General features: G+C 38.5%; 6 protein-coding genes across 14 annotated transcripts; 5 read left to right on the top strand and 1 right to left on the bottom strand.

Moving 5' to 3' along the window:
• The first annotated feature begins 7 nt into the window (after nt 1-7).
• Nucleotides 8-3,892, top strand: LOC103442192 (E3 ubiquitin-protein ligase RGLG2-like). Of its 4 annotated transcripts, none has more exons than XM_008380960.4 (12): nt 8-315; nt 893-1,339; nt 1,449-1,533; nt 1,627-1,767; nt 1,859-1,969; nt 2,063-2,160; nt 2,517-2,596; nt 2,684-2,789; nt 2,899-3,026; nt 3,122-3,347; nt 3,436-3,492; nt 3,585-3,892. In XM_008380960.4, the coding sequence occupies exons 2-12, from the start codon at nt 998-1,000 to the stop codon at nt 3,663-3,665; spliced, it is 1,455 nt and encodes a 484-aa protein (XP_008379182.3). In that variant the 5' UTR covers nt 8-315; nt 893-997; the 3' UTR covers nt 3,666-3,892. The 4 variants fall into 4 exon arrangements, with proteins under 4 accessions (XP_008379182.3, XP_070683478.1, XP_070683477.1 ...); XM_070827377.1 differs by having other exon boundaries at nt 112-360; XM_070827376.1 differs by having other exon boundaries at nt 277-733.
• Nucleotides 3,893-6,768: 2,876 nt separating this feature from the next.
• On the top strand, nt 6,769-7,212 carry LOC103421598 (uncharacterized). Its single transcript, XM_008359644.3, has one exon. It carries the CDS (start codon nt 6,769-6,771, stop codon nt 7,210-7,212), a length of 444 nt encoding a protein of 147 aa, XP_008357866.3.
• A 3,123-nt stretch (nt 7,213-10,335) lies between these two features.
• On the top strand, nt 10,336-21,596 carry LOC103442191 (pentatricopeptide repeat-containing protein At4g35850, mitochondrial-like). 4 transcript variants are annotated; one of them, XM_070827372.1, is made up of 12 exons: nt 10,336-10,523; nt 10,611-10,915; nt 11,023-11,088; nt 11,344-11,441; nt 11,546-11,663; nt 11,753-11,959; nt 12,355-12,431; nt 12,560-12,653; nt 13,125-13,190; nt 13,295-13,372; nt 13,511-13,612; nt 21,231-21,596. In XM_070827372.1, exons 1-12 carry the CDS (start codon nt 10,499-10,501, stop codon nt 21,327-21,329), a joined length of 1,335 nt encoding a protein of 444 aa, XP_070683473.1. In that variant the 5' UTR covers nt 10,336-10,498; the 3' UTR covers nt 21,330-21,596. The 4 variants fall into 4 exon arrangements, with proteins under 4 accessions (XP_070683473.1, XP_008379180.3, XP_070683472.1 ...); XM_008380958.4 differs by lacking the exon at nt 21,231-21,596 and adding an exon at nt 13,718-14,233; XM_070827371.1 differs by having other exon boundaries at nt 10,357-10,915.
• Nucleotides 15,892-18,032, top strand: LOC103442197 (pre-rRNA-processing protein esf2-like). 3 transcript variants are annotated; one of them, XM_070827374.1, is made up of 6 exons: nt 15,892-16,626; nt 16,778-16,988; nt 17,137-17,204; nt 17,341-17,430; nt 17,524-17,649; nt 17,815-18,032. In XM_070827374.1, the coding sequence occupies exons 2-5, from the start codon at nt 16,834-16,836 to the stop codon at nt 17,553-17,555; spliced, it is 345 nt and encodes a 114-aa protein (XP_070683475.1). In that variant the 5' UTR covers nt 15,892-16,626; nt 16,778-16,833; the 3' UTR covers nt 17,556-17,649; nt 17,815-18,032. The 3 variants fall into 3 exon arrangements, with proteins under 3 accessions (XP_070683475.1, XP_070683476.1, XP_070683474.1); XM_070827375.1 differs by having other exon boundaries at nt 15,894-16,626; nt 16,778-17,031; XM_070827373.1 differs by having other exon boundaries at nt 15,894-16,626; nt 17,767-17,984.
• Nucleotides 21,597-22,130: 534 nt separating the features above from the next.
• On the top strand, nt 22,131-23,858 carry LOC103442195 (pre-rRNA-processing protein esf2). The gene is made up of 6 exons (XM_008380964.4): nt 22,131-22,560; nt 22,648-22,715; nt 22,848-22,937; nt 23,031-23,161; nt 23,331-23,483; nt 23,609-23,858. Exons 1-6 carry the CDS (start codon nt 22,325-22,327, stop codon nt 23,624-23,626), a joined length of 696 nt encoding a protein of 231 aa, XP_008379186.3. The 5' UTR covers nt 22,131-22,324; the 3' UTR covers nt 23,627-23,858.
• Nucleotides 23,780-26,214, bottom strand: LOC103442194 (ras-related protein RABB1b). Its single transcript, XM_008380963.4, has 6 exons — nt 25,975-26,214; nt 25,719-25,858; nt 25,092-25,174; nt 24,435-24,639; nt 24,286-24,354; nt 23,780-24,092 (listed from the first exon to the last, which is right to left on the bottom strand). Exons 1-6 carry the CDS (start codon nt 26,018-26,020, stop codon nt 24,003-24,005), a joined length of 633 nt encoding a protein of 210 aa, XP_008379185.3. The 5' UTR covers nt 26,021-26,214; the 3' UTR covers nt 23,780-24,002.
• Nucleotides 26,215-26,320: the final 106 nt, after the last annotated feature.

The raw sequence follows: 26,320 nt of genomic DNA, 5'->3' as shown, positions 1-26,320 counted from the left end.
AACAGCCATTATTGCGGTACCCACTTCGGCGAAACTTCCATGAACCGAGAGCCCCAAATTTCCTCTGATTCCGATTTCTCAAATATTCAGCTTTTCAAAAGAGAACTCAGAAAAAGTAGAGAGCTAAAGCTTCCCACTTTCTTCCAAAAAGGGGAGCCTCCCCACTTTCTAATCATATATTTATAATCGACTAATTAAGATCCACCAACCCATTAATCTACTAATTAAACCTAACTCAGTCTCCCTCTCTCTCATCACTCCAAGTCTTCCATCGGCGACCGCTCGCCATGTTTCAGAGCCCTCCTTCCTCCTCAGGTACGTACGATCGAGATCGAACAGTGCCGCTCTGACTTTCCTGAGGTCGTTTCAGTATTTTGTCTTTTCTTGCTCTTTGCATTATACATGTGATTTTCGATTTGCGAATTTTATTAGTTTTGGTGGGTGCGTAATCAAAATCTTTCCTTTTTGTGGCTTGCGGTGGAAGCGACACTTGGCGCCTAATTTTCGGCAAGGGTAGAAAACTTTTAGCAGAACAGGGGTTTATTTTAAGTCGGCGGTGAATACAATTTTGTAATGGTATGAACGAGTCGTGTCCAACTTCGTTTCCTTGAGCCTTCCAAATCCCCCTTCAAATTTGCAATAATACTGAATACGAACTTTCTTAGAGTCTTCCACCAATCCTCACCTGTTCCGAACTCTGTTTTCGAGTCCTCACATATATATGCGCCCACCGGTATTGAATTCAAAGTTTTCGCTTTCTGGGGTTTGTTTTGGCTGCCTTGTGGGGGTGTATTTATAAATCAAAGTTTTCGTTTTCCGGTTGGCTGCTTTTTAGGTGCGGATTTGAGTTTATAGTTTCTGCTTTCTGGGTTTTGTTTTGGCTGCTTTGTAGGTGCGGATTTCGACTCGTTCGGTTGATTTTTGCGGGCTGCATTCTTAAGGAAAAGGGGAAACAGGATTCCTTTTAGATTTTGGGAATTTATTCTGAGTTGGGTTAATGGGTGGGAGCAGTTCAAAAGAGGGGATCTATAGGCCGGATTCGTCTACTCGATGGAGTTCTGCGTGGGACGGGTATTCGGATGATCAGCCAACATATTCTGAATCGCCACATGCTCAACCGTCATATGGTCAAGAAAGTGAGAGCTATCCACCACCACCACCCCCGGAATCCTATCCAACAGCACAGCCTTACTATGCCCCCGAGTACGCTGCTCCTGCAGCCCCTCGACCGGCTGCTCCTGCAGCCCCTCGGCCGGCTGCTCCTGCAGCTCCTCGGCATGAGAAGAAGTTCGATAGGAGATATTCCAGAATTGCTGATTCTTACAATTCCCTGGAGGAGGTAAGATTAGCGCGGCGGTATCTTCTGCAAGCTTCCCTGTTTTTTGGTTAAAGTTTTGTTAACCGCCTGAGATGGTTAATTATGTTGACTCAACTTTACTTGTTTTCAGGTGACGGAGGCTCTTGCACGTGCTGGTCTCGAGTCTTCCAATCTTATCGTCGGTATTGATTTCACAAAGAGCAATGAATGGACAGGTTAAGCCCATTAATATCTTATCTCCTCAAATAATTTAGTGTAAATTGTGTATGTGTTGCTGTGGAAGATACTGAAATTGGTTGTGTAAATAGGTGCGAGGTCATTTCACCGGAAAAGCTTGCATCACGTTGGGAATACGCCAAATCCCTATGAACATGCGATATCCATAATTGGAAAGACCTTGGCTGTTTTTGATGAGGATAACCTAATTCCCTGTTTCGGCTTTGGAGATGGTAAGGTTTTATTTATTTATTGTCGATTTGTTTGTCTAAGGTTTTGTTCTTTCAAACCTGGGATGATAATCATCACTTTGTCACTTTGCAGCGTCAACTCATGATCAAGATGTCTTTAGTTTCTATGATGATAGATATTGCAATGGATTCGAGGAAGTATTGACTCGCTACAGGGAAATTGTTCCTAAGCTACGGCTTGCAGGTTTGGCTGATGCTTCCTATATATACTTGTTTCTTGACATGATCATTGTATCAGCTAACCAGTCGTCTTACGTTATCTCGTTATGTTTGGCAGGACCGACTTCATTTGCACCTGTAATTGAACAGGCCATGACTATTGTTGAGGAGAGTCACGGCCAGTACCATGTACTGTTGATTATTGCAGATGGCCAGGTATCTTGCTTCAATCTTGTTTTATTTAGTAGAGTATACGCCGGCCGTGCTATAATCTTGTTTTATCTATGAAGGAAATTCCTGCCTTTTCTTATGGGAATTGGCTGTTTGGTTTTAAAGTCTATCACAGTTCAGGATATCCGCTTGCGGATATCCTGCCCTATCTCCTTCTTAAGTTGTGTGATAAGTTAGGTTCTTGGAGAGGCCATAGGCGTAATCTTGTATGATAGCTATTCTTAACGAGCTCTGCTGATACTTGCTCTCCTGTTTTATGATGGTTGCAAGTGGCAATGTTGTATTGTAATCGCAAGTTTTCCCAATATTTTTTTCTGACGTAATGTGATTTTTTGCCTTAGGTAACTAGAAGTGTTGATACTGAACGTGGCAGGCTGAGCCCTCAGGAGCAGAACACAGTTAATGCCATTGTTGCAGCAAGGTGAGTGTGGTAGTTTTTTTTTTCCTAAACATGCGGCGTTGTTTTTTTACCAACCGTTATTTATCTTGTACACTTATTTTATCACAGCAAGCTCCCTCTATCAATTATATTAGTTGGTGTTGGAGATGGGCCCTGGGACATGATGAAAGAATTTGATGACAATATTCCTACTCGGGAATTTGATAATTTCCAAGTAAGTTCCCAGCATTTTAATACGAGTTTCTTTATGTTACTCATGATCGCTTGTTTATGATTATTGGAAAGTACTTAACTGGAAAGCAAATTTATTTTGTTGTCTGTAGTTTGTGAATTTTACGCAAATTATGTCAAAGAACGTGCCACCATCAAGAAAGGAGACGGAATTTGCTCTAGCAGCCTTGATGGAAATTCCTTCTCAGTATAAAGCGACATTAGAACTTAGCTTACTGGGGTAACAATGCTGTCCATATTTCTCATCTCTAAAAGCTTTTTGAATACCACTGTGTACTTAATGTTAATACACAATATTGTTCTTGAAATGGGCAGTGGTCGGAAGGGCAATATTCCTGAGAGGGTTCCTCTTCCCCCACCAGTGTATGGTGCGTCATCTTTCAGCAGCTCAAAACCTTCCCGTGGTACCGGTTTCAGTACACCATCTTTCACGAAACCTTCTCAAACTACCAGTTATGAGCCTAGTGTTCCCCCTTATTATGGAGACAGCAGTTCCGTCGGTACAGCTCCATCTGCTCCCAGTTCTACCTATGATCATCAGGTATGCGAACTTCTCAGCAGCCACCTTTAAACCTGTTTTGATGCGTTTGTAGCACTCATGGGTGAACATTTTATATGGTGTTGAACAGGTTTGCCCCATTTGCCTTACGAATTCGAAAGACATGGCCTTTGGTTGCGGGCATCAGGTACATTTTTGAGTTATAGTTTTAAGATGAGTTGAGACGATCATATTGTTAGCACCATGTTCTTACTTCTCAGTGTTATGTTTCCGGCGCAGACATGTTGCGACTGTGGACAGGATCTTCATTCGTGCCCAATATGCAGAACGACAATCCAAACCCGGATAAAACTGTATTAATGACGACTCTCTTTCGTGCCAGAGTGCTGACATTGTTTGTATTGGGAATTTTTTTTTAATTTAATTTTATATATATATATAAATTTTTTTTTTTTAAAATCACATTCTTTGTAGTCCATTGCTTTAGGTGATCAGCAGGAGGTTATTAGGTTTGGTAAGAGTGATGTTATTCCCATCCCAATGTCTTATCTTTTCACCTATCTTTTAATGAAATTTTTAATTACAAATTTGTCCATTTGCAAAAAGACTGATAAGGACATTAATTATCTCGTTTTGCTTAATTTAAAAAAAAAAAAAATGGGCGGAGACGATTTGTCTACCGTAAATCCTAACTCATATTTTCATCTCCTTTCATTTAGAAAAAGTAAAAAAATATCAATGGACTCAGAAGATGACTTTTCCATCTAAGAGGTGGAAGTGATGCTTTTACGGAAGATGTAGAATATTATGTTTCATTGAAAATGTAGAAGAATAACTTGTGTAGGTTATTTGAATTTGTCAATCGTATTTTTTAATTTATCGTTGTCGAATTCTTTTGAATTTGGATACCTTTGTTGGTTTCATTGCATTTGCAGACCTTAATTAGTGGTTTTTTTTACATATTATTTGTTATATTTTTTAAGAGAGAATTTTAGAATTTCATATGTATGTATATATTAAAGGTTATTTGGGGAATAATAATGGGTGGGGAAATAGTATTTTAACTTTTTAAATTTTTTAAGGTAGGTGGAAAAATAAGACAATATGATGAGTCTAGTAGCTTTTGTTTTGTAATTGGTTGGTCGAATCCAACATATGTTGACAATGATCCAGGTGTCTGGTATGTTTTTTGGGTTGTTTAAAAAGAAGAAAAAGAAATGAAATGCTGCCCTCTGTACATATTTGTAATTTCATTGTTGCGTTTGCTTTATAGATGCCGATCCAGTGATCCTCTTCTTTTCTTTCTTTGGGGTAAAGTAGGAATTCACATCCTCTTCGGATTTCACAGTCCTGTTAGATTGAGAAACTGGACCGTTTAAAAGGAAGAGATTTTGACCCTCGAGGTGAACTAGTAAAATTGACTAATGTGATCGTAGGATTTGCAATAAATTGAAATCTGACGATTCTGAACACAGAAATTCGGTAAGGATCTCGAGTCGTAAAATAGGAGATGGTGGTCTACTATTTCTTGGGAGGTTGACTTCTTGTGGATGGTGGTCCCATCGTCCAAGTGATTAGATGATTGCTTATTGAAAGGGATCCTCTCCAGATCCCTAGATTCCTTTCCATTGCTTATGGCAAAAGCAAAGCAACAATTCAAATAATTGAGCATGGCTTGCTTTCAAAGCTTCGTGTGTCGACTGGATGTAATCAGGGAGAGAAACTTTGGAAAAGTTGCATTGGTCTAATGTGGGGTTGAGTGGGACTAAAATATAGGCTCCGTTCCGCATTTTTATCTAAATTTTTAGGTTAGAAGTACAATCTTGTTGGGTATCTCTACCTAAACTTTTTAGTTAAAGACTTTTGGTCGCTGTTATAAGTCAAAATTTATTTGTTTGCCGTTAACAATTTTGATCACTTCCCTCAATGTGTGGTTAAAAAATATTAACCTTTAGTAAAATAACAATCGAATTCGTTAAATTAAAGTACAATGACTAAAATACATTTTGACCTCTTACACACTGACAAACAAAATTCTTAACCCTAAAATTTTATCATTATTAGGTCCACGAAATCGGCATGGGTAGTACGAATTGTTTTAAACATGGGTCACAAGGTATATGACCCAAAATCTTGCCGACTTACTAAACGAAGCCTTAAGAATTTATACAATTATTTGAGGCAATCGATTACTTTTTCATGAAAGGAAAAGGGATAAAATAAATATTGTTGGTAGTAGACACGTATGACTTAGTTGTGGAATCAAGGGGTTCATGTGTTGTGTGGTCATTTTCTTTCTCCATCGGTGTTGGATTGAGGCCTGAAAGAGTGACGGAGGTGTCACGTTTCTTGGAAGTGGTAGTGACACTCGATTCTTCAAATCGGTGACAAGCGTGTTAAAGTTGGATGTCTTTATCTCTATATCAATATGTTGTTTTTGTCTAAAAGAGTGTGATGCATCATGCATGGTGTTTTTTGTACTATTAATTTATGTGTTATAATATTACAATAGAATAGACGACTTATTAGTTATGTCATCCATTAGAGTACAACGATGATCATTCTAAGAACGCAGTTTATGAGAGGAGTCAGTTTTTCAGCACTGAATCCTTCGAACATGTAGAATGTGTGACCCTAGGTTGAGGTTTAGTGAACTAACTGGTCGCTCCTCTAGTTGAAGTACTAAGCTCTTTTGTTGCCTAGATTTACACCTTCTGAATATCCAAAAAGGAAATTTTGTTATACTTAACATATGTTATAATTTGAAAGCAAATTAGTAACAGTACGTATCTTCAACTAAACTCTATATTCCAGTGTGATAATGCTAGTCTGTCAATTTCATGCACGACTTGTTAACCTGACATGAACTACATGAAAATAACAGGTTTTGCATCAACCTGTTAACGAGTCAATTCATTATCGGGTTGTCCATTAACGAGTTAGATCGTTATTGGGTCATCATTAAGAATCTGATAATATATCGCTTTCTAGATCTATACATTAGGCATAATAATTTCTTACATGACCCATTAACTCAATATGAAACGGCATGACCCATTAACAAATCAAGTTACTATCAGAGCACCTGTTAAGAAACAATTAAGATAATAAATATGACATGATACGATATGACTTATTAAGATAATATATATAGCATAATACATGAACATGATAAACACAACTTGTTTGTTAGGCCAAGTACATAAAACAGTTGATATTGGCTAAAGCATTAACTTCACCTCACCACCTCATCTGCTTTGCTTGTTTGCTACAAGAAAATAACTGACCCACCTTGTTTGTCTCATTGAATGAAACTTCCTCGAACCACATATTTCCCCTATCACATTATTGTCCAAACCCTAACCCAAAGAAAATAAAACCCAACAACTCAACCCAAACACCATTATCTCATATCCCTCACAATTCCCATCCAACTCCAAACAACATTTTGAAGTTATCTCCAATGACCTCATCTTCTTCTTCCTCCAAGCTCCCTGCTTACCGAAGACTCACACACGAAGAAGATCTCGATGACGACGAGTTCGATTTCGAGACAAACAGAGTGGTGGTGAGATCAAGGACAAACAATTCTACTACCAGTTGGTGCAGGTTTAGACCGTTCAGAAGGGTTCACATTCGTAGGAGATCGTTCAAGCTCAGAGTTCCGAGCCTGAGGAGGTTGTTGTCCTTGAGGAGGAAGGTGAGGGTGATTTCTGCTCTGTGTGAAAAGGTGGTGAGGAGGTTCAAGGAAGGGCAGTCGCACTTTGGTGATCTCTTTGCTGGCAACTATTTGTTCGTGCAGGTCAGCCCTTCCTCGTTGAAGGCCCTTCACAAGAAGGGCACTACTACTCAGCATTCCCTTCAGTTCAGCAAACCCTATGCCCTCCCAAGCAAAAACATTGCTTAATCCATTCGGTCATACGCCCCTCAAGGCCGACGACGGCACCACCTACACCCCCTCAAGGCCGGGCGATGAGACCGCATCCTTTCAGGACCGATAATGGCACCACCTGCATATCCTCATGATGGGCTTTATTTTGAATGTTAACGAGTTTTCTAGCTTTTTTTTGTCACAAATATCGCTTGTGTTTTATTTGTAATGCTCATAAGCACATAATAATATAATCAAATTCTTATGTATTATGTAAATTTAAGTTATGCTAGTTAATTAAGACAGTGCACTAGTAAATTAAAGAGTGATCGATCATTTATGCTTATTTAAGTTTAAATGTTGCCCAAGAAATTTATAACATCGCTTCTGATCACTTTGGCCTTACTTTCCCCAGTCACCACACCCAACTCATAAATTTTCCATAAACTAATTATTAACAATAAATATAATGATTATTACATAAAAAATTTGGGCCGTACCAATTGTCATAATACAAATTGTTAGATATTTAAAAAAAAATTTAACCACTAATATTATGACATTTGGTGTATCGCCGACACGGACAAAATGGGACATTGGCACGTTGCAATTTGCAATTGGGACTTAATCACAACCAACAACTCAATTAAATGAATGGAAATATCTGGTCGTGTACTTTGCACCAAACGCAAATAAATATGGAAGGGAGTTGGCAGCTGGGAGTTGCAAGTTACATATAAATATTATGATTTGCTATCACTTATCAGTGTAGGGTTATTAGTAATTGTTGGAATTTATTAGGTTTATTTAGGAAATTAATTAGAGATTTGATTTGATTTTGTAGTAGGGTATTTTTGGCATTTACGCATTAGGATTTCTTATGTTTATTGCTCTATAAATAGAGCTTGTAATTTAGTTTGAGAATTAAGTCATTCACAATGTAGTCTCTTAGGGTTTTGTAGCCGTTCCGGCATTCTCATTTGTTTAACAATATTTCTATTTTGTTAGTCTTGTTTGTTGCGCATTCTGATATTCAACTTGGTATCAGAGCGGGTTCGATCCTTAGGGTTCAATCCATTCTCGTTGGTATCAATTTGTTTGCCTTTGTCGTCGTTCGTTTTAGATTTGTTAGTTGGTATTGATTGTTTGCAAGGAAAAGAAAAATGAATGAAAAAAAAAGTTTTGCTTGTAGAGGAGAAGATTCCCCAGCAAATAAAAAAAGGAAAACTAATGAAAAGAGCTTGAAAACTTTGAGTTTTAATGATAAGGACAAAATAAAGGGTAAAGTGAATAGTACCAGGATTGACTTTTTAGTGTAAAAATGTGGTTTTTCGTTAAAGTGAACAGTACCGGGTGTTTTTCGTTAAAGTTCCCAATAAAAAAAGGGGACGAAGGAGAAAAGAAGGAAACAAAAAAAAAAACCACGAAAATGAAGAAGGAAGAAAAAAAAGAAAAAAATATGGTTGTTTTGTGGCCCGTGTATTCTTGCATTGGGCATGGTAGTCGGCATCGGCATCGGCATTGGCATTGGTATTGGTATTGATATTGGCATCGGTATCAGCATTGGCATTGACATTGGTATTGACATTGGCATCGGCATCGGCATCGGTATTGACATTGGCATCGGCATCGGTATTGACATTGGCACTAGAATTTGAAGTCTTGCATCCACATCTACTTTGGCAAACCCATGTCGTGTTGAGCCATGAGTTTGAAGGGAGGTGTTGGAATTTATTAGGTTTATTTAGGAAATTAATTAGAGATTTGATTTGATTTTGTAGTAGGGTATTTTTGGCATTTATGCATTAGGGTTTCTTAGGTTTATTGCTCTATAAATAGAGCTTGTAATTTAGTTTGAGAATTAAGTCATTCACAATGTAGTCTCTTAGGGTTTTGTAGCCGTTTCGGCATTCTCGTTTGTTTAATAATATTTCTATTTTGTTAGTCTTATTTGTTGCGCACTCTGATATCCAACTATAATGACGATGTTCAACTTCATCCATCAATTCATAATTAAACGTGTCAAATCTCCAAAAACGAAACAATTCTACCATAATCTCACATCAGTTAATTGTGCAATATCAAGACTAAGATCATAGCTTTGGCTGAGATATGACATGACTAATTAGATATGTTTTATATTATTTAGAGATTTGCTGAGTTATTTGGTCCGTAGAGTATATTCGTTCATTTGCATCAAGTTCGAATCTCGTATTACTAACAATTGTTTTTGTCAAAATTACACCATATGTTTAGTGAGTTAACATACTCAGAGTAGATTTAATTTGGACAATGTTTTAACATGAAGTGACCTAATTACAAGTTTCTTTATATAGAAGCAATGGAATCAATAGGAGTGGACTGAGTTGAAATTCTCTTTGGATTTTATTGTCTAGAGTCTAAGAATCAGAAAATTCAGAAACACTCAAATTGAATCCGACTATCTTTGTTAGCTCATTTCACTCGCCTACCTCATACAAACTAAGGGCTGTTTTGGTATTGCTGTGCTTTGAAAAAAAACTGATTCTGCTGTGCTGTGAGAATAAACAGCTGTGAAATAAAGTAGCAGAGTATTTGGTAAATTTTTTTGTAAAAGTGCTTTTGAAAAAAAAAGCAGTATTATAGTGTTTGGTAAACTTTTATGTAAAACAGATGTGAAAAAAGCCGGTTTTTCAAAGCTGGGTTTTGCAGTTTTTTGTTTTTGGTTTTTTTTTTTTCACAAAAAACTGTGAAAAAAAACTGAAGCTAAATGTTTACCAAACCAGACTTAAATACCCTAATCTCTTTCTCTTGAATCATTCGAATTTCCTGGTTCCTAAGCTCCGAACAGTGAGGATCAAAGAAGAACTCAACTCGAGTGGACTAAAGATTTGTGCCCAAAAAAATAAATGTAGATCAAAATAAACTAATGGTTCGGTTTACACATCCGATTCGAATTGAAAGTCTCGGTATGCAAACTAAGTGGTCAGTGTTTGGTCAAATCATTATACCGACGAAGCTCTAAACCGAATCAAACCCTAATCTTGTGGGGTCCTCAGCCACTAAACGGGCCTCTTGAGATCAGTGTTTGGGCTTCATAGACCACGACAATATCACAGGCTTTAATACATGGGCCCATTTAAATGTAGTCCATAAAAAGCCAACACATGGTAAAATCGCATGAAAACGTTGCGTTTTATCTGTTCGAGCCAGCGAACGAGGGAAACGCAGGGAAAAACGAAGGAAACGCAGAAAGGAAAGAGGGTTTGGGGGTTTAGAAACAGATAAACTCGCCACTCTCAATCACTGAGTCGCACAGCGAGTCAGCATCAGAGCAAAAACCATGAGAATCCTCCAATCCATTGCTGGTAATCCAAAGCTTCAGAGCTCTGATTTTCCATTAATTTTTTGAAGTTTTGGAAACAAAATGTTAATACTGAATCATGCCGCTGCAGCTCAGTGTCGGCCTGCGCTGCGAGCTCTGGGACGGCGGTACTTTGCGGCGGCGGTGACGACGGAGGAATACGCGAAGAGGAACTATGCCAACAACGTGTCGGAGTACAACAGCGTGTTCAATTCCCTCACTGCTCAGAGGAAGCATTTCCTGCTGAGGGATGCGTATGAGGATATGATGCTCGACGGCGTCCAGCCTGACCAGGACAGCTTCCGGTCGCTCATACTGGGCACCCTCAAAGGCTCGAGCTTGCAGGACGCTTTCTTCTTCGCTGACCAGATGAAATCCATGGGCTTGGCCCCTGATGTATGTCATTTGTTTAAATTTGTATCGGCATTTTTGTGTCGTTATTTCGGAAAATGTGCGCGCGCGCGCGTGTGTGTGTGGATGTTGATTCGATTGCGTTGTTGTAGGTTAATATGTACAACATATTGATCACATTGTGTGGGAAGTGCAAGCACTCTGATCAAGCGATTCAGGTGCGGGTTTTTACTGCCACTTGTAAGATTCCTTCTATATTGCACAATGTACATCGATGCATAGTATACATTGCATTTTAAGCGGATACTGGCTAAATTCTGTTGGATTGTTCACCGAACATTTGGCCGTTAAATATAGCAAATGTATGCCGTAAAGTGATGTACTCTAGGTTTTTTGCTGTTTATAGCCCTGTCTGATCATTAACAAGGGAATGTGGGTATGTCACTATGTCTTGATGTGATCTATTTCAATAGATTTTGGAAGACATGAAGAACTATGAAGTGTCACCCAAGGTACAGACCTACATGTGTCTGCTCAATGCGTGCGCAGCTACTGGCCGATTAGATCGAGTGTATGTTTCTTCTTTTATGCTCTGGTTTTCCGTGCTTGTTTCGTTATTCCAAATGTTGATTTTGTGCCTCATGCAGTTAATTCTGCATTGCATTGTTGATGCAGGTATGCAATTGTCCGTGACATGACTGCTGCTGGTCTTGGGCTAAACAGGTTCTGCTACGCTGGACTTGTAACTGCACTTAGGAACAAAACCCTTTTACCAGATGATTTCGGCACCAAAGTAATTATTTAATCGTTTTCTCCTCTGGTTTGAGTAAGCTTTTATTTTGTTTCTGTTCAAAGCTCTTATATTCTCCATTTGCACTAAAGATTATAGAGTTTGTTGAGCGATCAAAAGAGTGGTCATCGGTTGAAGGATCAAGTATGACTGCTGAAAATGTGATGATGGGTGTGACGGAAGAAGAGTTGTATAATATGCCAACTGCTGAATATTCTCATAGGGGTGGGTTTCTGAATAGGCAACTAACCGTGTATCATGCTGCGTTCCATGCTTGTGCAGACCTCAGGAATGTAGAGGTAATGTCTCACATATCTATTATCTTATCTCCACACCACTAAAGAAACCATTGTATCTTGTTTGCTTGCAGGTTCTTTTTCTTGGTTTGTTGATATTGTACTTTCAATCTTTTGTTATTGGGCAATATCCATATCTACCTAACAATATACCGCTCTATGCATGGATGTGGGACTACATGGTTCATAAGTTTTATGACCATGAGAGGCTCTCGTGATTCGTACTCCCTAGCATTATTTAGTTTTTTCTTTCATTATGTTATAAATCAAACTACGAAGAAATGCTGTATGGTTTGAACAATACCACCATAAATTAAGTTGCCTGGTAAGATTCCCTTCTCTTTTCCCTTTGCCATAAAAATTTGATTCTTATGTCTTCACTTCTCACATTATGCTAGGTGATGGAAGCTCTTCAGGAGATGCTAGCGAAGGAAGGAAAAAGTCCCGATCTGTTTATTGTGTTGCAAATAATGAGGTAAGTAACCTTTTATTACAAAATTTTATTAAATGCACTACATGTATTGTCTTACTTGTGGGTTAATATAACCTCAATTCATTCTGTTGTGTCCGTTTGTCCTCACTGCTATTTTTTTTTTTATTCAGGTGTTATCTACACTTAGGGGACATTGACCGTGGTGTTCAAACTTTTGAAGACTATATGAAGTCAGGAAAGCCTCCTGTTGTAGAACTATATACGGTGAGTTAGGCAACAAACACAATTCTTTTGTCATGAAACATCACTTTCTTTTCATATATGGACACTGGTCCTTTGATTTTGTGTTGTAGACAAAACTCAAAAGTGAGAATAATGTTCTTGGTTTAAGAGAATCTGATTTCTGAATTATCACTTTATTGCTTCGTTGACTAGCTTATGTAGAAACCATTTTTATCAGTTTTTCTTATGTTTTTGTTTAAAATCCAAAACATAATTGTGCCAGGAACAAGAATAATTGGTTCAGTTTGTCCTATTTAATAAATATGTAACGTTGAAATATGTGGCTGGCTAGTAGTTTGTTCGTAATCTTTTCTTATTATAACGTATTGTATCCTGATGCTTTGTTTTAGCATCTTTGCCGAACAAAATGATATTTTTTTTCACTTAATGTGTTATTAGTCTTTTTATCATTCAGATGCATACCCTAATTTACGCTGAACTATGTTTCTGTAGATGCTTGTGGAGGGAGCCATGATTGGATATACTCCCAAGGGAATGAAAATTGCCGAAGAAACACTGGTATGGTTGGTCTATTGCAGCTTCTAATTCTTAAATCAAGTTTTTGATATTTCAAATCACGGCCTTAGTCAAAATCATTTTAAGGTTTTCATGTTCCAATGCAGGTGAATATGAATTCCCGGAGCTTTTTCTTAAGTCCAAAAATGGGGAGTGATCTTCTCCTTCAAGCTGCTGGTGACGAGGTGGGCAACTTAAAAGAGTTATCTCTAGTTGCTCTATTGCTATAAAGAATTGAGAGAATTCTTCACCTGTCCTGGGTCTATGCATTTTGTATTAGTTTCGATTGTCTTGCTACAAATCTTTTGTGCTCTTTTCTGCAGACTGGAGGTTATAGTGTTGCCAACTATATCTGGGACCTGATGGAAGCGCGTAAAATAGTTCCTCAATTCCTTTCCGTAGAAGCATATTACAAGGGATTAAAAGTGAGTCTCTGGCCTTACGATGTAGTAATAAAAGTCCTAATAATCGGACTCCATCTTTGTGGTTTTTGACAATTGTTTCCTTCATTTCTGTTTCTGAAATGGCAGAAACGTGAGATTCCTGAAGATGATCCACGACTGCAACATGTTACATGGACATACAATGACCTTCGCGCCAGAAGGGGGCCTGGACGAGCTATTAGATAAACAATGACGAAAGTTGCTCCGAGGAGGAGCTATTTCATGGACTTCTACTTGTAGTGACATTATTGCTGCTTCAAAGGAAATGAGCATCGTTTTGTCCTGGTATCGGAGGCTCGGGGTACCATACGGCGTACGCCGGGTTACATCGGGCATATCTTTTTGAAGTTTTTTTGTTTACCAAAACAATGATCTAAGTTGTTAATTTTTTTCTGGATGCGTCAAGGATGTTGTGAATAATGATTTTTCTTCTTCCTGCAATTTTACTTGTTGCCCGTGAATGGGAAATAGACTAGTAATAATTGAGCTGAAAACTTGCCATTTGGCACTAGAATTTAAAGGTATTCCCAATTATTTATTCCTCTTTACTTGTAAGTCGGAATTATCAAGTTCAATTTTCATAACTGGCGAGTTTGAGGTCAATTATTATGGTTGGTTCATTTTGTGTCTTAACTCAATTCTCTTACCCTAAAAACTACAAATTCGAGCTATTTGCCGGAGCGGAGACCACCCTAGTGATATATGTTACAACACATGTATCTATGTGTTAATATTATCTGCACTTTAACTTTGTAACATATTAACACGTGAATTACTAGTATCACCGAGTAACGTTCTTTTTAGGAAGCAAACAATTTCATCGCTTGAGCAAAGCCCGAACCTTATATTTTGGGCCCTTTGGGCTGCAGAAAAAAGCCCAATTATATATAGAGAAGCGAAACGGTGCGTATCATGTGTAAACTCAAGAAGCCATCTTTGTAGGAGGGCTGGAAAAAATTCTCGAAAATTCCAAACCAAACCAAAAAAATTCCGATCTCAAAATAAAAAAAGTCTCAAACCAAAATTCCCAAAAATTTCGGGATAACATACCGAACCGATTCCAATATTTTGGTACGGAAATCGATATTGTCTCCTCAATGGTATCCCATATAGAGGTGGTTCGGGTCAGGATCTCGAACCGAAAAGCTCAAACTCAAACCCAAACCGATCCCTTTCGGGACGGAATTTCAAAACTCAAAACCGAATCGATATTTCAGTATTCCCGAAGTTTGAGATTCCCGAAATTTTTCGGTATTTCGGTTCGGGATTGGATTATACAAAACTCATCTATTCAAAATTCAAAATTGTTTTACAAAGTAGTTTTTCCAATTGCAGATCAGGAAACAATCAAAACAGATTCAACCCCAATCTTGACAAACCCTATAAATCAACCCAGCAAAAGAATTTGAAATAAAACCTTATATTTCGAAATCAACCTAGAAATCTCATCACTCATTGCGGCGGCTGCTTTTTCTACAACTGCTTCGTTCCTTTCGCTCCCTGGAGCTCCTCGCCGGAAAGGAGTTGCGGCTATCGAAACCACTGGACTCAGTGTACGATGCGGAATCGAAGTTGTCAGATCTTCTGCGGCGACCCTTGGATGGCAACAACGGCGCCTCCTTCATACTTCTGCAGAAGGAGACTTGACGACGATGCTTCCTTACTTCTGGCGACAACGGCGCCTCTTTTTTCTGCGACGACTCTTGGACAACGGTGTCTCGACGATTGTGAAGTCGAGACTGAAAGAGATGAGATTGGGTTGAGACTTAAGAGAGAGTTCGAGAATGTGTGTGTGTATGTGAATCAGAATGAGAGACAGAGACGAGAGGACTGAAAAACTTAAGTTGGATTGGACGGTTGAGATTAAATCTCAACTAATCCAATGGTCCACATAATTCTTAAAACCTATTTAAAATTAAATATATATTTTATAAATGTTTCGGTTCGGTTCGGGATTACCGAATGAAAGCAAATGTGATCCCGAATCCCGTACTGAATTTTTCGGGATCGAGTATATAACAATTCGGGATTTTCGGTTAGGAACGTTTTCGGTTTGGGATCGGAATTTTTTCGGTTTGGTTCGGGATGTTCGGGATTTTTTTCCAGCCCTAATCCCATATCAAACCAAAAATAAATAATATATATATATATATATATTATTTTTTAATTATATTTAGAATTATTTCAACCGTTCGATTGTTTGGAATCGATTTGTGTCGTCCATTCGTTTTTTTGGGGTTCTCCAGCCCACCCTTCCTTCTCTCCTCATTTCATTTCCATCTTTGAATCCCAGCCTCCCTCGGCCAGACAGCCATCGAGCCCTCTCCTTTTTTTAGCCCAGTACCAAAATGCTGAGCAGAAATGTGTGAGATAATTGGTTGGGTGTTTGGAGAAGCATGTCTGAATTCTGATGGAGTGGGGGAGATTCCCGGTGTTTGCACTGCTTGTAAGGGTACGCGGGTTTAGGTTGGGTTTCGTGATGTAAAGTAACAGTTAATGCATAGTGAATGTGAGTTGAAGATAACATCTGTGGCAATGACAGTGTGTTTCGTTACTGTGAATGTGTTTGTTTTGGGTTATATTTTCTCATTACCATGGCGATGGAAGCGGAAGAGGAAATCGTTTTTAATTGCCTGCCACGCACTGTGAAAGTGGCAATGAAAGTGTGTTTTGTAACTGTCAATGTGGTATGATGAAGCTTTGCCATGTCTCTGATGGTGTCTGCACAAAAAACTGTGGCTTGTACTGAGATTTGTTTTTAATTTGTATGAAATTCGGGAATACCGAATCATCCCGAAATACCGAAAATTAGGAATAGCGAAATTTCGGTTCGGGTTGGTCTTCAAATTCTCATTCCAAAAATTTTTGATTTGGGATTTGGAATCCTATTTTCAGTTTGGGATCACATACCGAACCACCCAAGGAAGACAGTGAGAGACTCACTGAGCAGCAGAGCAAGAGCTTCACCGCCGTCGAATCGCCGCACTCTTCTTCTGGTAATCTACGAACGCTAATTCCATAACCCAATAATCATAAACATTTAACCTTTATTTTTAATACATAATTATTAATCCAGAAAATCTCAGTTCGATATCCTTTGATTTTCTTATTAATTTTCCATGTTTTGGGTTATTTTATTTTTTTCAGCTTTGAATTCAGCGTTTTAGGGTTTAAGGGAATAGAATTGGGGCTGGAGATTGGCAATGGAAATGGAGAGAAAGAACAAAGGGAAGAAATCGATGAAGGAAGGCCGGAAGGATGAGAAGCAGCGAGGGGTTTGCTATTTGGGTCGGATTCCGCCGCGCATGGATCCGTCGACGCTTCGTCAGATGCTCTCTCAGTACGGAGAGATACAGAGGTTTTATCTTGCCATTCTTCTGGTCGTGTTCAAATCAAAGCTGGTAAATTTCAGAGGCAAAAAGAAGCATTAAATCGTTAATCTTTATCGAAAGAGTTTGGTTTTCCGGGAGGGTATGTCGGAAAATCGCTAATTATCGCAAATGCAGGTGGGTTGAATTTTCTGACAAAAGGGTTGCTAAGAGAGTTGCTAATATGTTAAATGGTGAACAGATAGGTAACTATGTCAAATTAAAATATTTTTCTTAGAGGATTTTATTTGTTGCAGCTTGCGTTTGTGGATGCATTGCATTCCGGTTGTGTTTCTTCGATACAAAATTTATACCGCTTGCTTGTTGTTCGGTTGTGTTTAGGTGGGAAGAAGAGGTCGTCTTTCTACTATGATCTTTGGAATATCAAGTACTTGAGTAAATTCAAGTGGGATAATCTTACTGAAGAGATTGGTGCAGACTCTTAACGATTGGGATTTTGTTGCTTCTTGTTATTGTGCTTCGTTATTGTTACTTGTTTCTTGATTCGGCAATGTTTGATTGCAGCTTACAAGAAGCCACTCGGGAGCAAAAACTAGCTTTAGAAATTTCTGCTGCTAAGGAGCGTGATTCTATCTCACTAAAGTTGAGAAGTCCCGTGCTTTGAGTGCCATAGATGAAAGATTGAAGAAGGTAGTTTTTGTGTATTATTTGAAGAGTGTTCACTTGACAGAAAAAGTAGGCGAGGAATATGTTTTAGTGCAGCTGTCTCGAATTTCTATTGACATCGTTTTGCCCTCCTCTCCATAGCTGGACTATATAATAAGTCCCCTTACACAACCTGATCTTCTCTAACAGAGGCAAAGGGCCGAAGAAGATTCAGGGAGCAATCCGGATCTATCTGATAGCCAGCTGGAACATCAGGTAATTCACCGGTTCTGTCAGAAGAAACCTGTTGCAAATAACGCTGCAAAAACCAAATCTCGGCTTTCTGGAGATGTACTGTCAGCGGTAAGCATCGTTTTATTGTGTTGCAATTCTCCTATTGCCAGAAATTTGTTTGGAATGGAACCGGATTCAGAGCTTCGTACAACGATTTTTGGTGGCTTCTGTGATTTCAGAGTCTTTGTCTAGCTCGGAGACGAAGAGCAATGAGAAGAGATTGGTTCTGAAGTCTCCATCTACCTTGGCTGATCGTATATTAAATTCTTATAAACCAAATGTTTCCGAGGAGTTTAGTCCATAACATATAATCCTGAAGATATGAATTGTATCAGAAGAAATTTTGATGACTTCAATCTCGGCACCACTTCGTTTCCAACTCTAAAAGAGGTCTTTCTAGAAACGTACATCAACTATCTTGAGGTAATCCATATTCCTTCTGATCGCTTCATACGGCTAATCCATGATAAACTAGTTGCAATTTGTCTGTCCTATAACAAAAAGGGGGTTGGAGGAGTGCAAATTTGTCCTGCCAAGATGCGAAGATAAAGACTATGTATACATTCCTGAGATTGATCGATTGTGTTGCGTCTACATAAACAAGAGCACAGGTTCAACGTTTTGTCTCAACAATCAAGTTTTCTAGAGACCTTTGAGGTTCTACGTGTAGTGGTTAATCTCTTGATGACTGATTCTTTTCTTACAAAATGCGCCTTATTTTATTAAGCTCCATTGTTGTTAGGCAAACAAAGAGTTTCAGATAACTTAATTGAAGATGTGTCTTGTATGTTAGAATGCAAGTCTTTATATTACTGCTGCGAAGACTGGTCAGGTGATTGGTGATTTATGGTTTGATGAAGCTGATAACAATGAAGTAGGTTGTGATCGTGGAATTCAAATTCCAGATGATGTCGAACACATAAAAAATACAAGGACTCAAAAGGCCAAGTTTAGTTTGTTAGTGGAGAAGTATTCCGTTTTCGATATTTTGAAGAAGGTAAAATTTTGCAAAATGTTGACTGTATTGTTATTACCGGAGAAGGACAACCGTTGGTTAATACAAGATTGTTTTTAAGGGTTATTAACTGACAGTTGTCCTTCCCCGGTATAACAATACAGTCAACATTGTTGCAAAATTTTACCTTCTTCAAAATATCGAAAACGGAATCCTTCTCCACTAACAAAATAAACTTGGCCTTTTGAGTCCTTGTATTTTTTATGTGTTCTACATCATCTGGAATTTGAATTCCACGATCACAATAGACTTTATTGTCATCAACTTCATCAAACCATAAATCACCAATCACCTGACCAGTCTTTGCAGCAGTAATTAAGACTTTCGCGGTTGCATTCTAACATACAAGACACATCTTCAATTAAGTTATCTGAAACTCTTTGTTTACTGAACAACAGTGGAGCTTGATAAAATAAGCCGTGCTTTGTAAGGAAAGAATCAGTCATCAAGAGATCAACCACTATGCAAAAGTCCCTAGAAAACTTGATTGTTGAGACAAAACGTTGAACCTGCACTCTTGTTTATGTAGACGCAACACAATTCGATCAATCTCAGGAATGTATACATGGTCTTTATCTTCGCATCTTGGCAGGACAAATTTGCACTCCTTCAACTCTTCTTTGTTATAGGACAGACAAATTGCACATGGTTTATCATGGATTAGTCGTATTAAGCGATCAGAAGGAATATGGGTTACCTTAAGATAGTTGGTGTACGTTTCTGGAAAGACCTCTTTTAGAGTTGGAAACGAAGTGGTGCCGAGGTTAAAGTCATCAAAATTTATTCTGATACAATTCATATCTTTAAGATTATATGTTATGGGACTAAACTCTTTGGAAACATTTGGTTTATAAGAATTCAATATACGATCAGCTAAGGTAGATGGAGACTCAAGAACCACTCTCTTCTCATTGCTCTTCTGTACAACGCTCCGGTTTCGTTCCAAGCAAATTTCTGGCAATAGGTGATGGATGCTAGCGAAGGAAGGAAAAAGTCCCGATCTGTTTATTGTGTTGCAAATAATGAGGTAAGTAACCTTTTATTACAAAATTTTATTAAATGCACTACATGTATTGTCTTGCTTGTGCGTTAATATAACCTCAATTCATTCTGTTGTGTCCGTTTGTCCTCACTGCTAATTTTTTTTTATTCAGGTGTTATCTACACTTAGGGGACATTGACTGTGGTGTTCAAACTTTTGAAGACTATATGAAGTCAGGAAAGCCTCCTGTAGTAGAACTATATACGGTGAGTTAGGCAACAAACACAATTCTTTTGTCATGAAACATCACTTTCTTTTCATATATGTACACTGGTCCTTTGATTTTGTGTTGTAGACAAAACTCAAAAGTGAGAATAATGTTCTTGGTTTAAGAGAATCTGAATTATCACTTTATTGCTTCATTGACTAGCTTATGTAGAAACCATTTTTATCAGTTTTTCTCATGTTTTTGTTTAAAATCGAAAAAATAATTGTGCCAGGAACAAGTATAATTGGTTCAGTTTGTCCTATTTAAGTAATATGTAACATTGAAATATGTGGCTGGCTAGTTGTTTGTTCTTAATCTTTTCTTATTATAACGTATTGTATCCCGATGCTTTGTTTTAGCATCTCTGCCGAACAAAACGATAATATTTTTTTTCACTTAATGTGTTATTAGTCTTTTTATCATTCAGATGCATACCCTAATTTACGCTGAACTATGTTTCTGTAGACGCTTGTGGAGGGAGCCATGATTGGATATGCTCCCAAGGGAATGAAAATTGCTGAAGAAACACTGGTATGGTTGGTCTATTGCAGCTTGTAATTCTTAAATCAAGTTTTTGATATTTCAAATCATGGCCTTAGTCAAAATCATTTTAAGGTTTTCATGTTCCAATGCAGGTGAATATGAATTCCCGGAGCTTTTTCTTAAGTCCAAAAATGGGGAGTGATCTTCTCCTTCAAGTTGCTGGTGACGAGGTGCGCAACTTAAAAGAGTTATCTCTAGTTGCTATATTGCCATAAAGAATTGAGAGAATTCTTCACCCCTCCTGGGTCTATGCATTTTGTGTTAGTTTTGATTGTCTTACTACAAATCTTTTGTGCTGTTTTCTGCAGACTGGAGGTTATAGTGTTGCCAACTATATCAAGGACCTGATGGAAGTGCGTAAAATAGTTCCTCAATTCCTTTCGGTAGAAGCATATTATCAGGGATTAAAAGTTAGTCTCTGGCCTTACACGATGCATTAATATAAGTCCTAATAATCGGACTCAGTGCGTCATCTTTGTGGTTTTTGACAACTGTTTCCTTCATTTCTGTTTCTGAAATGCTAGAAACGTGAGATTCCTGAAGATGATCCACGACTGCAACATGTTACGAGGACATACAATGACCTTCGCGCCAGAAGGGGGCCTGGACGAGCTATTAGATAAACAATGACGAAAGTTGCTCCGAGGAGGAGCTATTTCATGGACTTCTACTTGTAGTGAGATTATTGCTACTTCAAAGGAAATGAGACATCGTTTTGTCCTGGTATCGGACGCTCGGGATACCATACGGCATACGGCATGTGCTCCGGGTTACATTGGGCATATCATTTTGAAGTTTATTTGTTTACCAAAACAATGATCTAAGTTTAGTTAATTTTTTCTGGATGCGTCAAGGATGTTGTGAATAATGAATTGTTTTTCTTCCTGCAAGTTTACTTATTGCCCGTGAATGGGAAATTGACTAGTAATAATTGAGCTGAAACCTTGCCATTTGGCACCAGAATTTGAAGGTAGAAAAGGATCCTTTTCCCGATTCTAGGAATCTAATAATCGTGTTCATTTATTATATATCGTGCGGTTAGAAATCATTTAAAGTTTAAAATTTAAAATTCAAATATAAATAGTACTTAACGAAAATTGATCATACGATGTACAATGAATGGATACGATTGTTGGATCCTTGAGAAAAAGATCCGGCGATGATCATTTTTCTTTAAAGGTATTTTCAGATTAAATTTATTTCTTTTTATTTGTAAGTAAAAACCACCAAGTTCGATTTTTATAAAGACGAGTTTGATGTCAAATTATTATGGTTAGCTTATTTTGGGACTCTCAACTCAATATTCTTACCCTAAAAACAACAAATTTAATGTACACTAAAACCCAAAACACTCTGAAACACTGTTCATGTGTTCTTCCTGTTTTACCCCTGTTAAGTTTGCATTATTACGTTTTTACACGGACAAATAAGCCCCGCACTCATCCCTTCCCTCCCGCACTCGTCTCTTTCCTCCCTAAACCCTAAGCCCCGCACTCATCTCGTTCCTCCCGATTTCTTCCTGCCTGGTCGTCGTCCTGTTGTACCCCTGCTAACTTGGTGCGACTGCAGCCTCTCTGCTCCAGATCTTTCAAATTGAAGTTGGGGCTGTACATTGGGAATGGAAATCGAGAGAGAGAACAAAAGGAAGAAATCGATGAAGGAAGGTGGGAAGGATGAGAAGCAGCGAGGGGTTTGCTATTTGGGTCGGATTCCGCCGCGCATGGATCCGTCGACGCTTCGTCAGATGCTCTCCCAGTACGGAGAGATACAAAGGCTTTATCTTGCACCTCAAGATTCTTGTGGTCATGTTCAAATCAAAGCTGGTAAATTTCAGAGGCAAAATTTTTCAGAAGGGTACGTCTTAAAAAGCATTAAATCGTTAATCTTATCGAAAGAGTTTGGCTTTTCGGAAGGGTATGTCGTAAAATATTGCAAATGCAGGTGGGTTGAATTTTCTGACAAAAGGGTTGCTAAGAGAGTTGCTAATATGTTAAATGGTGAACAGATAGGTAATTATGTAAAATTAAGTATTTTTCTTAGAGGATTTGACTCGTTGCAGCATGTGTTTATGGATGCATTGCATTCCGGTTGTATTTCTTCGATACAAAATTTATTCCACCTGCTTGTTCGGTTGTGTTTAGGTGGGAAGAAGAGGTCATCTTTCTACTATGATCTTTGGAATATCAAGTATTTGAGTAAATTCAAGTGGGATAATCTTACCGAAGAGATTGGTGCGGACTCTTAACGAATGTGTTTTTGTTGCTTCCTGCCATTGTGCTTCGTTATTGTTACTTGTTTCTTGATTCGGCAATGTTTGATTGCAGCTTACAAGAAAGCCACTCGGGAGCAAAAACTAGCTTTAGAAATTTCTGCTGCTAAGAAGGAGCGTGATTTCTATCTCACTAAAGTTGAGAAGTCCCGTGCTTTGAGTGCCATAGATGAAAGATTGAAGAAGGTAGTTTTCGTGTATTCTATGAAGAGTGTTCACTTTACAGAAAAAGTAGGCGAGGAATATGTTTTAGTGCAGCTGTCTCGAATTTCTATTGACGTCGTTTTGCCTTCCTCTCCATAGCTAGACTATATAACAAGTCCCTTTACAGAACCTGTTTCATCTTCTCTAACAGAGGCAAAGGGTCGAAGAATATTCAGGGAGCAATCCGGATCTCTCTGATAGCCAACCGGAACATCAGGTAATTCGCCGGTTCCGACAGAAGAAACCTGTTGCAAATAATGCTGCAATAACCAAACCTCGTCTTTCTGGAGATGTACTGTCAGCGGTAAGCATCGTTTTATTGGTTGTCTACCGTATGTTATTTCTTGATCCGTTACTTACTCCTTGCTGTTGCCCGTATAAGTTATCTGTTGTTTGACTACTCTATGTTATTTCGCGATCTGTTTGCAGGTATTTGGTGGTTCTTAGTGCTCAAAATTCTCATGGATTGGCATACCTCAACCGGAAGAGCTGTAAAAGCGCATGACATCATTTGGAGCTGCCATCTCCATTTGGTTTCGACCGGATCATCGTCGAAACCGTGCGAAAAATACTTGTATCTGTATTTACTTATCCGATTAATTACTTTTCAATTGAGCTTTGTTAACTGGTCAAACAAATCACACTGTTGAGAAATATTTCAGCATTTAAAACGGTGAAATCCTGAAAAGAAACAGAAATCTATCCAAGAACTCTATACATTCAATGTTTTGCACAAAGTAGCCGCATGACCGTTGAGAGAGTATGTCCAAAGCACAGATGATTTGCGCAAACGGAGAGAATAGAGAGTCGATTTCTGTTCTAATCAGCTGCAACATCCGCCCCTCTGAGCAACCGTTCCGCCCGAGCCTGATTGACCCTGGGGCCGGCCATATCCGACCTTGATGCCAGATGACTGCAAACATCACAAAAACATTCAGTTTCATTCTTCAGATAGAAGCTACAAGGTCGAAGTTTATACGATCCGATAATCCAGTAAGTTATGGTTAACGAGATCAAGTAATTCAAGCAGACTCAAAGGAAAGTTCATGCGCTGCATCCCAATTCTAGTAGCTAACGTTTCCCATAATAAATGACTCAACGTTTACCTCATTAGATACGTCGAATACGCCTTCCTGAATATTCTGAAGAATCTTTGCGGCAGTCTTTATGAAGGCCTGAAAAGTATGTTACTCAATGAGTTTAAACATTGTAAATTGAAATAGAGTAGGGGTTTGAACTGGTTGAGTAACATCACCTCCTCGACGTTTTGTGCCGTCCTTGCAGATGCCTCCAAGAATAAAAGCCCATTCTCCTTTGCAAATTGCTCTCCTTCCTCTTTGCTGACAGCTCTTCGGTGCGACAGATCACACTTGTTCCCTATGAGCATGATCGTCATGTTAGGATTTGCATTCTGCCGGGCATCCTCCAGCCAGCTCGCAAGATGATTAAATGTCTCCCTCCTGGGAAACAAAATAACTTTAATCACTTCCTATCTCCGGTTGAATTGAGGAAAACAGACATATACCTCAGTAGGGCTCCGTTAATCAGAACCGGATACAACGGCTATAAAAATGCCAATCCCTTCCATAAAAAGGAGGAATACTGGGGCCAAAAGAGCATTTACAAGGATTTGTCAATTGGAAAAACTTGCAAATATATACCACAAGACGTGTACAGTAGCCCCTTTTTAATTTTCGCAACATGAAGCCTAAAATAAAATGAAAACTGCAGAGATTTACGCAGAATGTTAAATAGAGAGATGCAATGCAATGCAACATATTAGGCATATATCTCAGAAGAATTGTAAGTTCAGTATGTGATTCATGTGCATCTTCGACGTAATATCCACTCGGACCAGACACAAACAGAGCTACACAAAGTTGAAAAACAGACAAAACGCACACCCACCCACCTGGTTATGTCATAGACCAGAAGCGCTCCGGCTGCTCCTCTGTAGTAAGACCTAGTGATCGATCTGAAAGATTCTTGCCCAGCCTGAAATGTAAAACCGACGATCCTTGCTTAAGAAGTTAAAGAATATTCACAGTACTCATAAGAAACAGCAACGAATACTGGAATTAAATACATAAGGTGCAACCTCTCGAAGGCGTCTTAGCATATACAATCTCATAAGATACTAAAACCAACACAATGCGCAAAAGAAAACTAAATACCAATAGCATACATAAAGAATCAGTCTTATGCCTACCCAACAAGCCACAAACAACAGCAACAACAACCAATCTTTATCCCACTAAGTGGGGTTGGCTGTATAAATCTTGAACGCTTGGTTTTGCGCCATGTCTACCTTTAGCAGTAAGAAGATGAAACTTTTTCATCATTGCAAACCCGAATAAGACCGGGTCAATCGAAAATTCTAAAACTTCGATATGTTGTCGTCAAGTTACAGGCACGTACAAGTAAAATTTACAGAACGGCAAATTCAGATTGGTACAAAACCATAAACCCAATTCACCACGAAAACTCTATTTTCTCAGTAGCCAAACAGAAAACAAGAAGGGAAGTACATGTAACTTACGGTGTCCCAAATCTGGAGCTTGATAGGACGACCATCGATGGTGACCATTCGAGCTCCGAACTCGACACCGATGGTAAGATCATGCACAGGCTGGAACCTCTTATCCGTGAATTGCAACAGCAAGCAAGATTTTCCGACACCTACAAATCCAAACCAAAAACCCAAAATCCAATTGCTCTAAAACCTCAATTCTCAAACAAAACAAACAAAAAAAATCAGGAAAAATCAGAATGCTATGGGTTGGAGGAATTGAGACCTGTGTCGCCAATGATGATGTACTTGAAGAGGTAGTCGTAAGACATGGTTTAGTGCGACGTCGTATCGGAGGGAGAACGGGGAAGAAGGAGGGGGACAGTTCTCTTCTCCTCGCTGTCTTTGCCTTTTTGCTGGTTCGGTATTACTGTTTTGTTCTCTTCTCTATTATTTTTATTTGTTATTTATTATTTTATTAATAAGTTTCTACTAAATCACCGACATCTGGATTCGTAAGAAATTGGATATACCTCAAATGACTAGATTCTTAATTAATTAATAAGTTGACTTATTGTAGTATTCTTAAGCCCGACCAGGTCGTGTTTATCGTATTCGTATCGTTTTTGTAT

This window comes from Malus domestica, chromosome 09, assembly GCF_042453785.1.
Source record: "Malus domestica chromosome 09, GDT2T_hap1".
Taxonomy (NCBI): Eukaryota; Viridiplantae; Streptophyta; class Magnoliopsida; order Rosales; family Rosaceae; genus Malus; species Malus domestica.
This window is presented reverse-complemented; position numbering and strand designations above follow the sequence as displayed.

Bases quoted from the DNA above. Each gene is read 5' to 3' on its own strand.
- LOC103442191 (XM_070827371.1), top strand. From the start codon at position 10,583: ATGTTAATACTGAATCATGCCGCTGCAGCTCAGTGTCGGCCTGCGCTG. The intron at 11,664-11,752 runs GTAATTATTTAA...TTTGCACTAAAG, and splicing joins CAGATGATTTCGGCACCAAA to ATTATAGAGTTTGTTGAGCG. The intron at 13,373-13,510 runs GTGGGCAACTTA...TCTTTTCTGCAG, and splicing joins TTCAAGCTGCTGGTGACGAG to ACTGGAGGTTATAGTGTTGC.
- LOC103442194 (XM_008380963.4), bottom strand. From the start codon at position 26,020: ATGTCTTACGACTACCTCTTCAAGTACATCATCATTGGCGACACAG. The intron at 25,175-25,718 runs GTAAGTTACATG...TTTACATTTCAG, and splicing joins AGCTCCAGATTTGGGACACC to GCTGGGCAAGAATCTTTCAG. The intron at 24,355-24,434 runs GTGATGTTACTC...CATACTTTTCAG, and splicing joins CGGCACAAAACGTCGAGGAG to GCCTTCATAAAGACTGCCGC.
- LOC103442197 (XM_070827374.1), top strand. From the start codon at position 16,834: ATGGAAATGGAGAGAAAGAACAAAGGGAAGAAATCGATGAAGGAAGGC. The intron at 16,989-17,136 runs GTTTTATCTTGC...TCGCAAATGCAG, and splicing joins CAGTACGGAGAGATACAGAG to GTGGGTTGAATTTTCTGACA. The intron at 17,431-17,523 runs GTGCAGACTCTT...GTTTGATTGCAG, and splicing joins TAATCTTACTGAAGAGATTG to CTTACAAGAAGCCACTCGGG.
- LOC103442192 (XM_008380960.4), top strand. From the start codon at position 998: ATGGGTGGGAGCAGTTCAAAAGAGGGGATCTATAGGCCGGATTCGTCT. The intron at 1,768-1,858 runs GTAAGGTTTTAT...GTCACTTTGCAG, and splicing joins CTGTTTCGGCTTTGGAGATG to CGTCAACTCATGATCAAGAT. The intron at 2,161-2,516 runs GTATCTTGCTTC...TTTTTGCCTTAG, and splicing joins TGATTATTGCAGATGGCCAG to GTAACTAGAAGTGTTGATAC.
- LOC103421598 (XM_008359644.3), top strand. From the start codon at position 6,769: ATGACCTCATCTTCTTCTTCCTCCAAGCTCCCTGCTTACCGAAGACTC.
- LOC103442195 (XM_008380964.4), top strand. From the start codon at position 22,325: ATGGAAATCGAGAGAGAGAACAAAAGGAAGAAATCGATGAAGGAAGGT. The intron at 22,561-22,647 runs GTACGTCTTAAA...TTGCAAATGCAG, and splicing joins AGGCAAAATTTTTCAGAAGG to GTGGGTTGAATTTTCTGACA. The intron at 22,938-23,030 runs GTGCGGACTCTT...GTTTGATTGCAG, and splicing joins TAATCTTACCGAAGAGATTG to CTTACAAGAAAGCCACTCGG.